General features: G+C 42.8%; 1 protein-coding gene across 2 annotated transcripts; it reads left to right on the forward strand.

The window, feature by feature from the left end:
• Window positions 1–2,699: 2,699 nt before the first annotated feature.
• On the forward strand, window positions 2,700–15,022 carry LOC124140457. 2 transcript variants are annotated; one of them, XR_007218005.1, is made up of 8 exons: window positions 2,700–2,813; window positions 4,164–4,763; window positions 6,223–6,386; window positions 9,394–9,609; window positions 10,657–11,113; window positions 12,550–12,630; window positions 13,323–14,168; window positions 14,252–15,022. XR_007218005.1 is itself a non-coding variant. In XM_048381323.1 (7 exons), exons 1-7 carry the CDS (start codon window positions 2,765–2,767, stop codon window positions 13,973–13,975), a joined length of 2,220 nt encoding a protein of 739 aa, XP_048237280.1. In that variant the 5' UTR covers window positions 2,700–2,764; the 3' UTR covers window positions 13,976–15,022. The 2 variants fall into 2 exon arrangements, 1 of the variants encoding a protein (XP_048237280.1); XM_048381323.1 differs by having other exon boundaries at window positions 13,323–15,022.
• Window positions 15,023–16,858: the final 1,836 nt, after the last annotated feature.

The raw sequence follows: 16,858 nt of genomic DNA on the forward strand, positions 1-16,858 counted from the left end.
ATTACAATACATAGAGAATCGCACCTGAATGACTTCCGGGGTCACATATTTCAAGACAACGTCTCGGCGCCTTGGGTATGCTTGGGTAAGACGGAAAACGAAATTGCCGGACATTTTAATGTTCATTGAAACATAATATCATCTTCCTGGAAACGATACAGACAACAGGGCAACATTCATGACTTGTCACGGGTTGTGTGACGTGGCGTCTACAACACGTCAACCATATTTGGTTGGTGCATCTAAGGAATCGACACCAAACTCCCACATTACTAGCTCGGACAATTCCGAGCGGCAGAACCGTACGTAACCGGTTGAGGTAGCACAACGCCCGGCCCCTAGGCCGTAGTTACCTTTTTTGACGGGGAGGGGGGGCAAATATTTGTACAAGTATCACTTTTTCCCAACTTGATTCAAATAAAACTGTTTTCTATTAAAAAAAAGTAGGGAGGGCAACCCCCATCCCCCCCACCACCACTTCGGCGTGACGAGCGTTGCACGTTTTGAGGCAGCATAACATGACTGTACCGTCATGGCCGGCTGTTTCTCCAGACCACTTCCCCATTGAACATTTCTGGGATATGGGTGGAACGATGTCTACGACAGTTACCAGCCGGTAACGCTAGCTCAATTGGACCCATCAGTGGTTGACACGTGGAACAACATCCCCCAGGCTGTTTCCAATCATCTGGTCTCTTCAATGCGCCAACGCAGCCTCGCCTGTATCCACGCGTGGTGGTCACACCTGATATAGAAATTGTTAATTAACTTGATACATGACCCCTCTTTTAGAGCCCCCCCCCGCTCCGTCTCCTGTTACCAGGAATGGGTTTTGCAAATGAATTTGTTAGGATAAAACATTAATCAGACGAATGACCAAATATTTTGCTGCTATTTTCAATAACATAACATTTACACCACTTTCTATGAAGCACAGTTACCTTTTTTCCGTTAGTACATATTTACAACGCAATGCTTGTTTAAGAGAAATGTACCAGCGCAGTGATTGAGTGAGTGAGTGAGTGAATATGGTTTTACGCCGCTTTTAGCACCAGAAATGAGCTTCACACATTGTACCCATGTCGGGAATCGTACCCGGGTCTTTAGCGTGACGAGCGAACGCTTTAACCACTAGGCTACCCGACCGCCCCCGCAGTGATTGCATTCGTTATACAATATATACTGCGTTGGACGACATCATATATATGGGCCGATGCCCCACTCCAGTTTGCGTATAAATTACTGAACACAGGCTTCCCCAATGCCCAAATATTTTTTCGGAATTATTTGTCTTTATTCATTTCTGTCGAAAAGACTTTATGTTTAACGTTTGTTCACTTGGGTCATGACCGGCAAGATTAAAAACATATATAACCCAATAAACATACATCATCACTCTACAGTCTGAGGTTTATGTTGTCAACCATTGTGTCGTTGGTTGTTGTGATTCTTATGTTGGCACGACATCATGTCGTCATGGAAACCACAGCCTGCCACCTCTTTGTTCTCCGTGTCAAGGTCTCTAGCTTCAAAGAAATATGCCTGAATTAGTCATGTGCTTGCTGTATGCTATTCCGATTTTTTTCTCGCCTGACTGAAATGTCAAGTGATCTTACATCCTAGTATGTTTGCCCGTCTTCTCAGAAACCTATGGACCAATTAAGCGGAAACTTCACATGCCTATTGAAAAGCCATATTTTCAAACAGCCAATTTATGACCAAAGTGGATTTAAATTGAGTACAGCAGATCCAGATATTTTTTCCGTTTTTTCGTGGCGATATCTTACATTTTAAACTTATTTTACCCGAGCACTTCGACCACACTGCAAAAATAAACTTTTGACGGTTATTTCTAAGACCATTCTATTTAAAAAATGTAATGACATTTGGTGTATGAGTTGTTAGTAGTTGGACTGAACACCGTTTGACGTTCCCGTTTTTTACAATATTTCACATTTTGACCTTTATTTGACCTTTACACTTTGACCCTGCTCATGAATTCTCCCACACTGCTTTTCTATCTCCGGGAGCCATTACACCAACGAAGCGGAAATTCCACATGCTTTTTCCATCCCATGATGACACACTAGTCTGTTCTAGAGGTTCGAATCTGAACTGCAACGGCAGCCATATGGCGCTCGGCATTAAGGGGCTAGAACAAGGACTGGTCGGCTCGGTGCCAGTATACTGTGTCTGAGTGGAGTATTCGTGTAAACTGCGGCATGGTATCATGAATATCCCACTCAGACAAAGTATACTGACTCCGAGCCGACCAGTCCTTGTTACAGCCCCTTAATGCCGAGCGCCTGACAGGGTAACAACAAGTACCATCTATTGACGTCTTTTTGTATGACGCGGCCGGGAATCTAACCCCTGGCCTTCCGCTCTCTGGGCGGACGCTCTTCCACTTGACCCTGGAGGCGGTCAGTATACATCCACAGTATACAGCATATCCACTCACTACCTCTCATCTAATCGCACTACTTGTCTCCGTTGTTGATAAACCAACATGTTATGACAATGCTAAACTACGATTTCAACTCGATCGCTACGTTGTTGATAAACCAACATGTTGTGACAAAACTAAGCTACGATCTGAACTCGATTTGTCTTTCTTCACTTGTGGCCAGCTGAAGTAGGAGATAAAACACGTTCTTAACAATGCCATAACACACGTTATCTCTCACCAGACGCCGAACTATCGCTGACAGTGTGTGTGGTATCACTCGAGAGGCAGGCTATCAAGATTCACAGATACACACTTATGAAACGCAAGAGTTTGTGTGATGATACTTATCCAGCGCTTGACACAGGTAGGTCGATGATCTCCTTTTCTCCTGTTTTTAGTTCATTTTTGTATAACTTTTGCAGTGTGTACAGCCATACCTATTTTGAAATCCTGAAACTGTCTCTGTTTTTGATATGTATCAACTGCGTATATCCTAAATAACATTGTGAAATTCAACGAGGTGGGATGGCGGTCCTTTTTGGCCTACTGGGAATGTCATAAGAATATCATCTTTGGTCAAAGGCTTGCGAAGTTCAAATCACCAATAAACGCTTCCGGTAACCTGCTTAGCATAAGCCTTTTCAAAACATTATATATGCTTGACATGTTCAATTAACGTTGTTCTAAACCTAAAACGGGGGGCACGGGTGGCCCAGTGGTCTAAGGCGCCGCGATTAACTGTTCAGATTTGCGCGCTTGGACGAGCCAGAAATTTATGATGGTGGGTTCGAATCCCTGTTCGCCCTGATTATGTTTCTGTGTTCATCAGCACCATACCCGTGCTCGTGGGTTTCACCAAAGTGGTAAACAAACGTCTGAGACGTACATCATTCCAGGCATTCCTCCCACATTAAGTTGACACCCTGCCATCAATATTAGAAAACATAATCCTGATTGAACATGGTGAAATGGGGTCAAAGATTATTGCACTTATATAGCGACGTGAATCCACGTGTGTGTGGCTGCTTGTACTAGTCCGGACTGATACCTGTTTTAACGCGCTCGCCCACTGAGATACCATGCCGCAGTTTAATATGAATACCCTACTCAGACACAGTATACTGACTCCGAGCCGACCATTCCTTGTTTTAGCCCCTTGATGCCGAGCGCCAGACAGGGTAACAACAAGTACCATCTTTTAACGTCTTTTGGTATGACGCGGCCGGTGATCGAACCCTGGACCTTCCGCTCTCCGGGCGGACGCTCTACCACTAGAACACAGAGGTCTAATAAGATAGAGACAGTGATGTGTATTGCCTCTGAAAATAACAATGCACTAGAATACATATATTATTGACTTTGACTTGACAGAATTACATTACAGATCTAACCGTTATATCATGGCTCGGCGTGAAAGGGTAGGGTATCACTGACCGATAATAAAGTCTGTCTAGCAGGCGCCCCAATTCATGGTGAAGAGTTACTTCCCTTAAAAATGCTAGGATCCTATAATCCTAATAATTATTATCCATGGTTTCCAGCACCATGCCAGCGGATTTCATCAAATACTGTTAAAACGGCGTAAAACCCAGCGTAGGTAAAGTAGTGAGTGAGTTGTGTTTTATGCCGCTCTTAGCAATGTTCAAGGAATATAACGGCCCGTTGTACCCATGTGGGAAATCGAATCATTGTTGTCGATTAAAACTATTTTCAGGAACCACTATGAACGAGAATGGGTCTGACAACGAGGAGGCGATACCGGAACGCTACTTACAATGTCGTCTCTGTGGAAAGCAGTACGGTCAGGACAACAGGTGCCCTCGACTCCTGCCCTGCTTGCACTCCTACTGTCTGGGGTGTCTGGAGCTCGGATGGGACTGGGCAGCGACCGGAATCACGTGTCAACTGTGCAGTGCAACATGGGACGTCCACGACAGCGTCTCGGCTACGTTCCCAGTCAACTACGTAGCCATGAAGCTCCTTACACTGGCGAAGGTTGAGAACTCCCGAACAGTGCATTGTACTGACTGTGATGACAGCAAACGGGCTACACATCGCTGTGTGGAGTGTCATCACTTCATTTGTAACGAGGGTTTCAAAGCTCACAAGCAGTTCGTGCAACTGCAGGCACACAGGCTTCTCAGTATTGGCGAGTTCCTGAAATCGCCGTCGGAGATGTTCACGAAGGAAGACATGTGTGACGTCCATGTTGGTCAGCCTCTGGACCTATTCTGCCTCAGTGACACGTGTAGATGTGCTATTTGTGCATCATGTGCCCTCGTCTCTCACACGGAGAGAGAGGGGCACTGTATAGGTAATTACACATATATATAGTCAACCTAATGACCTTATTGACTGGCTCACAACCTCACACAGCTACCCATTCATTGAACCTCTCACACAGCTACCCATTCACTGATACACACACACACACACACACACACTGCCTCTCATTATTGTACGCACACATATACAACTTGTTTTCAACCATATATTCATTGGCGTATGCAGCTGCTCACAAAACCACTCATTCATTCAGGCAGTCACTCATTTTTTGACACGCACACAACCACTCCCATAGTTATTTCTTTATTGACTTTCACACATACCACCCTTTACGCAATGACTCACACAACGACTAATTCATCCATTCACATAGTCAGTCATACATTCATTCACACAACCGCTCATTCATTCATTCATTCATTCATTCATTCATTCATTCATTCACATTACCGCTCATTCATTCATTCACACATCCGCTCATTCATTCATCCACACAACCGCTCATTCATTCATTCACACAACCGCTCATTTATTCATCCACACAGCCGCTCATTCATTCATCCACACAACCGCTCATTCATTCATCCACACAGCCGCTCATTCATTCATCCACACAACCGCTCATTCATTCATCCACACAGCCGCTCATTCATTCATCCACACAACCGCTCATTCATTCATCCACACAGCCGTTCATTCATTCATCCACACAACCGCTCATTCATTCATCCACACAACGACTAATTCATTCATTCACATAGTCAGTCATACATTCATTCACACAACCGCTCATTCATTCATTCATTCATTCATTCATTCATCCATTCATTAATTCATTCACATTGCCACTCATTCATTCATCCACACATCCGCTCATTCATTCATTCACATAGTCAGTCATACATTCATTCACACAACCGCTCATTCATTCATTCATTCATTCATTCATTCATTCATTCATTCACATTGCCACTCATTCATTCATTCACACAACCGCTCATTCATTCATTCACACAACCGCTCATTCATTCATTCACACATCCGCTCATTCATTCATCCACACAAGCGCTCATTCATTCATTCACACAACCAATCATTCATTCATACATCCACACAAACGCTCATTCATTCATTCACACAACGACTAATTCATTCATTCACATAGTCAGTCATACATTCATTCACATAGCCACTCGTTCATTCACATAGCCACTAATTCATTCATTCATTCATTCATCCAATCATTCATTCATTCACATAGCCACTCATTCATTCATTCATTCACATAGCCACTCATTCATCCACACAGCCAATAATTCATTCATCCATTCATTCATTCATCCATCCATCCATCCATCCATCCATTCATTCATCCATCCATCCATCCATCCATCCATCCATCCATTCATTCATTCATTCATTCATTCATTCATTCACATAGCCACTCATTCATTCCACCAAGTATTGTTTACTGTCTACCTGCCCAGGTAAGGTGCAAGAGGTGTACACGGACCAGACGGGGCGAACCCGGGCCCTGATCGATCAGCTGTGCATGAGGCTGGAGAACGCCAAGGAAGGGCTCAATGTCTCTAAACGTCAACTGAAGCGGCTGGAGGGTCGCGAAGCCGACATCAAGTCAGACATCAGAAAGGTCAGCACTAGACTGGATGGACAATGATTTTTGTTGGACACGGGGGAGGGGGATTCAGTCTCTGCGCTAATCTATACATTAACTTCTTTAAGTGGCATTTAGAAGTAGCATCAAGTGCATCAAGTGCATCAAGCAAGTGATGATAAAGGTGTTAGGATCTACACCGAAACGTCGCACTAATTGTAATAAAGAAGTTGTTCATCCATAGAACTTGTCTTACTTAATCTATACATTATTGTATAAGGTATAATTGCTTCTTCCACCAAGATCTACACTCCATATATTGTTATTTTAATTATTTTTCTGAAACAGATTTTCTTTTCTTTTTTGAAATGCCACCATCCCAGCAGGGTTCGCCCTGACGCAGAAAACCTGCGTATTTGTCGCATAAATAATTGAAAATACGCTAAAAATATTTTCTACTGCGTCAGTGTTGACGCAATGAAACAGCCATTAAAATTAGTAAACTGAGAACTTTCCGTTTGTCAGAAAGAAAATACAGTGATCCCTCGCTACAACGCTACCTTCGGGGTCCAAATAATTGATGAGCGTTATAGATGATCAGCGGTTAACTCTTTCAACACCGTAGGCCGGTTTTCGGCCAAGAAGCATCGAGTCCCGAGACACCGTAAGCGGGTTAACCGGCCAAGCCGTAGTCACGTCAAAATAGTATATATTTTTATGGACCTACCTGTAATATCATTCATTTATTAAATCTATCACATTTCACAATGTCTGAAATACGTATTCCATTTCAATTTATAATTTTTTATCGATAAATTAAAAAATTATTCACTATTTCCCCGCGATGTTATTGAAAATAACATTCTCGGACACACATTTCGACAACGGGTCTACATCGAACATGTCAAGGAGCAAAATAAAGGCGTGTTAAACAAATCTTTAAATATATTATACAAAGTAATAAATAAAATCAACAAAAATATATCTAAAAGTAATCAAGCTTACATCTAAGTTATTATTTCCATCTTTTTGTGCGATCGCGTGTAATATAAGACATCTCGGCTTTCGTCGCCTTGAATTCTCGGCTCGGACACGATGTTTAATGCAAAAATATATGCGTGAAAAATCTTTGTCACAGCTCGTAACCTAGCACGATACATTCACGAAGTTCCATATTTTTAATATGTATCGTGATTTCCTGCTTAAAACGTTCAGAATAACGATTTAACAAAAACCTTTCGCCAACTTCTGAAATTTATTAAACACGAGCTTGGTATCACAGCTGTAATTTGATTGGCTGCCTTAGGTCCCGTGCTCAAAATTGACCAATCGCGAAACTTGTAGCAGATTTCGGCAAGAAAGCGTCATTGGAAATCAATTTTATTCCAATGAAAATGCTTGTTATAACTACGAAAAAAAACAGCCGATGTTACGAGCGTGTAGATAAAGGAATAAGCTTTCTAGCGATGTGTCATTTGCCATTCTTCGACGAACGTGTTATTCATACGAAGCCTCGAAAACGGGGGTATTTCTTCATATTACTGAGCGGACAGCCGCTGTTATCGGGAAATGGGTATAATTCTTTTTAAAATGATTTTCCAATTACGTAAACAATGAAAATAAAACAGAAATAGGTAAGTGGATTTTATGAAATCTTATATTTGCCGAAAATCGTCAAGTTTTCGCTTCCTTGCTCCTTAATCTGGATGTTAACAACGTATTAGCTTACATTTTTTATTTACAACGAACTTAATTAAGTTGTAAATGCATTATTTTATATAATGTGAAAAACATAACTTTCATATTTATAAACCATAGGATCAGACCTTTCAAATGGTGTATAACATGTAGTGGCAAATATATTTTAAAAGCAGGTATTTTCTTTGATAAATGTTGGCTTCATCTATCACACAAGAGTCTCTGGGAACTCGGTGTCCCAGCAGTAAACACTTCTGTTTGACTGGTGTTGAAAGAGTTAACGAAGGTCGAGTCGCAGGTGGTAGACGACCAACACAACAGTATACATGCTCTGCCTAGTACCTATCACGATCTACGTTGCACTTTTCACAGTTTCCAAAAAGATTAGAATAGAAGTTATTTATGATTCATAGTGTAAAGATTTATCGAGTATTAGGCCCAATATACTTGACTTTGTGAATCAAAGATATTTATGTTACAGTTGAAATAATGAAGAATATAAAAAGTTAAAATCTTCCCTTGTTTATGTTTACTTAATTTTTCATCCTGATAGCGAGATTCTGAGATTAGTTAATATGACTCCCAAAAATTGATGAATGACTCCTAATCTGAAAAGTTGGGGGTCATAATGACTCCCAATTTTTAATGTCTAGGGCAAACCCTGCATCCCACCGTCTGAATATCAGTTGTCGGCCACTTCACTATTCACACCACATGCAGCTTCAGGGGGCGGTGTCGTAGCCTAGTGGTTAAAGCGTTAGCTCGCCAAGCCAGGAACCCGGGTTCAATTCCCTTCATGGGTACAATGTGTGAAGCCCATTTCTGGTGTCCCCCGCCGTGATATTGCTGGGATATTGCTAAAAGCAGCGTAAAACCAAGCTCACTCACTCACATATAGCTTCGGTGGTGTGCTCCCGACTCAGATCCAAGGGGCGTTTGCTCAAGGTTTTCACGCCGGGTCCATCATCCAAAAACGTTGCGGGTTGATCACCAATTGTAATAGATGTAATTAACACCTCAACAGCCACTGTCATGCCCCGATCCCCTTTCTATTATCAAAAACCGCCTCCGTGGTCTAGTGGTAGAGCATCCGCCCGGAGAGCGGAAGGTTGGGGCTTCGTTCTCTGGTGCTCGGCATTAAGGGGCTAAAACAAGGACTGGTCGGCTCGGAGTCAGTATACTGTGTCTGAGTGGGGTATCCACATACAACTTAGTCATGGTAAAGCTTTTGTCAAGCATTGTTCTGCCTCAGAATTGCTACATGAAGACACGTTTTCCAATTTCAACTCCGGTGTCACATCCGCCATTGCTTTTGTCGTTGTCAAAATCTTTATTTCGTCGCCAGGTATTTGAAAGTTTAATGGAGGCTTTGAAATCGAGGCGGGATGCCATCATCACAACTGTTGATGACATCATACAGAGAGAACGTGCTGATTTCGAAGGCGCCCAATCAGAGACGAAATCGTCAGAGAAGCGGATGTTGGAAGCAGTTGAGTTTGCCAACCAGGCTCTCTCTGTCTGTAGCTATGCGGAGTTCATGGAACTCAGCTCTCTGCTCGAGGTGAGTGTCATTAAGTGTGTACGTCATCCTCCATATCTCCAGGGCTCGCATGTCGGAAAACCTACTCCTGGATCCATTCCCGTGGTTCTCGCAATCTTGAATTACCCGCCCTTGATTTTCATTAGCCAATTTGATTTGCTACGCTAACGGACCAATCAGAATGCGAGTTACAAACCAGCCTGTTTGTCTTGGCGATATAAACAACATGGCGGCCAGTAACATTGATTACGATAGAGTTTGCGAGGAATTCAACATTGAAAACTGAATCACACGCAAAAGTAAGAAGCACAAATCTTTTTCATGGAAAGAATGTCTCCATGTCCCCTTCCTTCACCCATTTACTTTTTCCTTATCTCGACGTTTGATTGGTCGGTAAAATGTTAATGACAATCAAGGGCGGGTAATTTGAGATCACGAGAACCACGGGAATAGTGTAGGCTTACCGAAATGAGAGATAGAGAGGATGTTCATACGTCTAGTTAGATAATAGTAACAGCAGCAGTTGTTGTCGTCGTCGTCCTCGTACTCGACGTCGTAGGAGTAAGGGTTTGTTTGTTGTTTAACGCACTCCGCAACGTCCTTCATCACCGGGTTACGACGACAGAGAGGACATTTGGGCACTTCGGGTATACTCGGGTATAGTTGGGTATACTCGGGTATTCTATACTGGACAGTCGGTGTTGAATAGTACTGCGGGAGTTGGTAACCTGGGTAAGACATGGTCTACAGTTAAATTTTGGGGGGAGTTTGGAATAATAAGTGTGAGGAAGTATTGTTTTACGCGGCTTTAAGCAATATTCCACCGGCGGGCGTCACAAAAAATAGGCTTCACACATTGTACCCATGTGTCGAAACGAACACGGGCCTTCGGCGTGACGAGCGTCTAGTTTCTCAATTGAGTGGATCGACGTTCATGACGTCAATCACTGGATCGTCTTGTCCAGGCTCGATTATTTACGGACCGCCGTCATATAGCTGGAATATTGCTGAGTGTGCTTTAAACAACAACGAAAACAAGTTTGTAGCTGATGTTCTCTGTTTGAACAGGGCACGATGGTCAAACTGCAAGAAAATGGTGTTGAGCTCCGCTGCGTTGAGAAGGACTTTCAGATGGATTCCAGCCGTCTGGACAGCATCAAAACCAGTATTATCAAATTTGGCGATATTATTGAAACCTGTACCAACCCACACACGTGGCAACCAGTCGTCGAGGTAGTCGATGCACATCCGGGCCACGAGGCTAACATAATGGAAGTCAAGTTCATCAATGAAATAAACAAAATGGCGGCAACGGAAGTACCCAAGATCGGGGTGAAGGTCGAACGATGTGATCCACAAAACAGCGCTCGCGTCATGTGTCTTCGATCCCACGGTGAAAGTCGAAAAGTAGGATACCAGGTGAAGTTTACCCCGCCTCGTGACGTCAAGTATCGGGCCAAGCTGACGATTACCCACATGAAGCTTGCACAGGACGTGTTCAGTTTTCGATGTAGGGATGAAAGAGGTAAATAGCTCGTATTCAGTTGACTGTGGTTGTTTTAAAATAACTTTTAACTTTCCTCACATAGTAAACTTCAAATAGTAAGATCTGACGAACGATGGCTTTTTAGTGTTTGTTTGTTTATTGTTCAACGCCACACTCACCAATAATCCAGCTATATGACGGCGGTCTGTAAATAATCGAGTCTGGAACAGACAATCCAGTGATTAATATCATGAGCATCGATCCACGCAATTGGGATAATATGACATGCATCAATCAAGTCAGCGAGCCTGACCACTCGATCCCGTTAGTCGCCCCCTCCGACAAGCATGGTCGCCTCTTATGGCAATCATGGGTTGCTGAAGACCTATTCTACCCGGGATCTTCACAGGTCTTTTATTGTTTGAGGTCTATAGTTATGATATATTACAGCGGGAAACACCAAGAATCATCATCGATTATCCAGAGTTTTATCTCCTTTCTATTAAATACCCTGGATCATTTTACAACCATAGCTTTGTTTAAAGCCCGAATGACATTATTTAGCAATGCTACCCGACTTGCTGTAATGCATGAGCGACTGAAGGGATCGGGTGGTCAGGCTCGCTAATTTAGATGACGCGTGTTATCGTAACCCAATTGCGAAGATCGATGCTCATGATGTCAATCACTGATTTTCTGGTCCAGACTCGATTATTTACAGACCGCCTTCATATAGCTGGAATATTGCTGAGTGCGGTGTTAAAAAAATAAGAAAAGACACACAATGCATGATATAAACTAATTATTACAAAGTTCTATGAATAGACACATTGTTGAATACTAGTTTATAAGTGCAATCATATATACATATACACGTGGATGTTCAGTGGCAAATAGATACCCTGTATATAATGTCTGGGATAAGAACCGACTTCACTGATAATCGAGTGGTGAGTGAGTTAGTTAAAATCACATCGGTAAAATTTCAGCCATATCGTGACTATCAAGGGTTAAACATAACAAATACATTTAGACTATATGAAAACCTGGCAACGAAGGACAGAAAAAATAACTAGCCTTTTTACAGAATGATAAGGATAATAATAAAAAGGATAGAACTTTACATAACAATACATGATACAAACGGGCTGTACATCGCCAGCAACTGAAAGTAGATCACCACACTAGGGACCATGGGGACTAACCGTGCTTTTGCTACCTTCATGGATCCTAACTGGACTTACATCATCCCTACAAGTATTGGCGATTATGGACACATTTAGCCAAGATATAAAACAACAGATATTCTATCATTAAAAAAGTGGCCGAAATAAATATACATGTACTTTGAAAAACGTGGTCTTACATAAATGATTGATAGCCGATCGGTGACGAAGTATGGCATCGTACCTTACAGAGTGAATCGTTGCTCATAATATAAACAGCTGACTTTTAACTCACTCACTCTGTTTCAGGTGAAGGTCGGGATAGAACTATTTACATCGCGCAGCCGCAGTTGGGAGACTCGGATATGTGGGACTTCCTGGTCATCAAATGTAAGTGATCTATGGGACCTAACCCTGTCCCAGACGACCCGTGAAGATTCCGGGGTAGAATAGGTCTTCAGCAACCCAGGCTTGCCGTAAAAGGCGACTATGCTTGTCGTAAAAGGCGACTAACGGGATCGAGTGGTCAGGCTCGCTGACTTGGTTGATGCATGTCATCGATCTCAATTGCGTGGATCGATGCTCATGATATCAATCACTGGATTGTCTGGTCCAGACTCGATTATTTACAGACCGCCGTCATATAGCTGGAATACTGCTGAGTGCGGCGTTAAACAACAAACCAACCAACCAACCATGGTTAGGTTTACAAAATACACTCAAAGAAATAAAGCGACAAAACACTTTCCATATCCAATACAAGTCTCTGCATAAAGCAGAGTCGATTGTACGATTCCGACTGTGTCATGAGCAAATGTTTATGAATCACTATCAAATAGTTATGATACAAGGTGTTCGCAAAAAGGTGAGCGTATCCTGTCCCACCGGTGGCACCCGTCACAAACACACGCAGAGACAAGTCAATTGTTCACCTGAAAAAAACACGGGAATTGCATCGAACATCATTTTTGTCACTGATGCGTCAAAGTTTGAAATGTCCTCAATAAGTTTACCATAAAACTTTTTGAAAGCTTTACTGGGGTCTTGAATGTTGTAACCTTGAAAGAGATGTCTGTTTCCAGGTCCATACATCCGCCTGTCTGAGGACACTCTTAACATGGACTGGTGCCGGTTGCGAGACCGGACTCTACTGGTCAACAAGCCATCCCACAAGCAGCCGTCAGACAGCACACTGAGGCTACGCTCCTACCCAGGGGCCGTTGGGGCAGGGGCTCTGAGGGAGGAGGGAAAGTGTTACTGGGAGGTCACCTGCAGAAGTCAAGTCAAACAGAGATGGTGGGGGTCCATATTTGAGACAGGCTTAGGTCGGAGAGTGGCATTGGACACGCCCTACATTGTGGGCTATAGCCCCTACGGCTGGACTCTACAGATAGTGTATTGTACGGTTCATAAGAACGTATGTGCACAGGCAAGGAATAACCGCCAGACTCTGTACCATCTACCTCTTGTTGCAGAGGAGTTGACCAGCGTCCTGGACGTCCACGTGGGCTTCCTGATGGACTTCGATACCAACCAGCTCCACATTATAGACGTCACACAAGCACTGTTGTTGTACACGTTCAGGGACGTAGACGACAGCAAGCAGCTGTGGCCTTTCTGTGGGATCTTCAACAACAACTGGTACAGCACGGAGCTCAAGATGATGTCGGGGGCGGAGGTGGTTCTGAAGCAAAGTCATCTGAAGCTGCTCCAGGATCTGTGTGAGATGATCTAACGATCTGGAACCGAAGACAAACGTTGAGATGCATTTTGAGATGGTCTAACGATCTGTCATTTAAGACAAGGATGAGATCGTCGTTGAGATGGTCAAACGATCTGTCTCAGAGGACGAAGGTTAAGATTGTCTGACGATATTTCATTGAGGACGAAGGTTTAGATTGTCTGACGATATTTCATTGAGGACGAAGGTTGAGATGGTCGTTGAGATGCTCAAACGATCTGTATCAGATCGTATCAGAGATGGTCTGACGATATTTCATTGAGGACGAAGGTTAAGATTGTCTGACGATATTTCAGTTAGGACGAAGGTTAAGATGATCTGACGATATTTCATTGAGGACGAAGGTTGAGATGGTCTGACGATATTTCATTGAAGGCGAAGGGTTAGATGGTCCAGCAAGCTGTGTGAGATGGCCTAATAATCTGTCATTGAGGACGAAGGTTAAGATGGTCTGACGATATTTCATTGAGGACGAAGGTTAAGATGGTCTAACGATATTTCATTGAGGACGAAGGTTGAAATGGTCGGGCGATATTTCATCGAAGACGAAGTTTGAGATGGTCTGACGATATTTCATTGAGGACGAAGGTTGAGATGGTCTGACGATATTTCATTGAAGACGAAGGTTGAGATGGTCTGACGATATTTCAGTTAGGACGAAGGTTAAGATGATCTGACGATATTTCATTGAGGACGAAGGGTTAGATGGTCTAACAATCTGTGTGAGATGGCCTAATAACATGTCATTGAGGACGAAGGTTGAGATGGTCTGACGATCTCTAATTAAAGACAAATGTTGAGATGATCTGCAGACCTCTAATTGAAGATAAATGTTGAGCTGGTCGACGATAATCTTCCAGCACGATATGGGGGTAGTCGTAGAGGCTGTGCTCAATGAACAATCCGACAGTAAAGACTCGATCGATGGAAGGAATAAAAACATTATTTTTTTTAAATGTCTCGATAAGTCCAAGAGTAGTGTCATCTTTATAATCGCATAGAAAATATAGCATGGTATTATAATAAAATGGACAATATTAAAATCAAGAAACTCCCTTAGTTGTCTGAGATGTAGTTGTCAGTTTGGTGACAAGTTGAGGATCATTGTCCCGTTGCCGTCGACATGCAGAACATGCCTGAAGGAATTGTGTGTTAATAACCAATATATTTACGACGTTATCAATGTTTGGTGAGGTGGTTAGGTGAAATAGGGTTTAACGTTGCGTTCAAGATTATTGCACTTATAAAGCGACGTGCATGAACGTGTGTGTGTTTGTGTGGCTGCTTCTACTAGTCCGGACTGATGCCGATTTATAGTGCTAGCTCACTGAGAATCCATGCCGCAGTTTAACATGAATACCCCACTCAGACACATTATACTCCGAGCCGACCAGTCCTTGTTTTAGCCCCTTAATGCCGAGCGCCAGTCAGGGTAACAACAAGTTCCACCTTTTAACGTCTTTTGGTATGACGCGGTCGGGGATCGAACCCCGGACCTTCCGCTCGCCAGGCGGACGCTCTACCACTAGACCACGGAGGCGGTCTATCAAGGTTTGGAGTCCAACGGATCGGATGCACCATCTGTCAGTCTTACTGTGCCCGTGACCTTATGGTGTTCTTATTTGAAAGCCCAGATAAGGCACATGGTATTGATATTTGCTAACCACGATAAGGACATGGCAAAAATGGCATACCATGCCGTTGCCTTTCATCTCTTAAAGCCTCGTACCTTCAAAATAGTATAGCCATCCGTCCTTGTAGTTTGTTTGTTTGCTTGCCTGGTATTTAGCGCCGCAATCATACCACCGATCCTGACCACACAAACCTGTTGGCCTGTTACAAGCGTGGGTTGCTGAAGATCAATTCTAACCCGATCTTTACAGGTATTCTTGTAGTATATATGTGATAAAAACAGGGACACTTGTTAATCCGCAAGGTGCTGTTCCCGGGGAATTCGGATTAAAAGGGTCCGACACTGCATCTAATATGTATATCAAGGCGTCATTTAGACTATCACAGCTGTATATCACGGCGCAATCTGCATCGTCTCAATTATATATCTCCGCGAAATCTGCAATATCTTTAATATCACAGCTATATACCACAGTGCAAGCTCTACTGTCGCAGCTCTATACATATATCTACCACAATATTCAATATCATAGGGGGGTTGGGTAGACTAATCATTAAATTGTTCGGTCGTCATGCAGAAGACCCGGGTTCGATTCCCCACATGGGAACAATGTATGAAGCCTATTTCTGGTATCCCCGCCGTGATATTGCTGGAATATTGCTAAAAGTGGCGCAATACCATATTCACTCACTCACTCACTCACACTCACTTACTCACTCACTCAATATTACAGCTATGTACATATATGTACCACTTTACAATCGTCAGTATCGCAGCTCTGTACATATATGTACAATCTACAAAATCCCAGCTATATACCACTCTAAACTCTTCAATATCACAATATATACACTCTACTATATACCACTCCGCAATCTTCAATATCACAGCTATATACCAGTCTACAATCGTCGATATCACAGGTATACACCACTCTACAATCCTCAATATCACAGTTGTACACCAGTCTACAATCGTCGATATCACAGCTATGTACCACTCTACAATCGTCGATATCACAGCTATATACCACTCTACAATCTTCAATATCACAGTTGTACACCAGTCTACAATCTTCAATATCACAGCTATATACCACTCTACAATCGTCGATATCACAGCTATATACCACTCTACAATCATCGATATCACAGTTATACACCAGTCTACAATCTTAAATATCACAGCTATATACAACTCTACAATCGTCGATATCACAGCTATATACCACTCTACAATCGTCG

Source organism: Haliotis rufescens, unplaced genomic scaffold (assembly GCF_023055435.1).
Source record: "Haliotis rufescens isolate VD_foot unplaced genomic scaffold, xgHalRufe1.0.p SCAF_37, whole genome shotgun sequence".
NCBI lineage: Eukaryota > Metazoa > Mollusca > Gastropoda > Lepetellida > Haliotidae > Haliotis > Haliotis rufescens.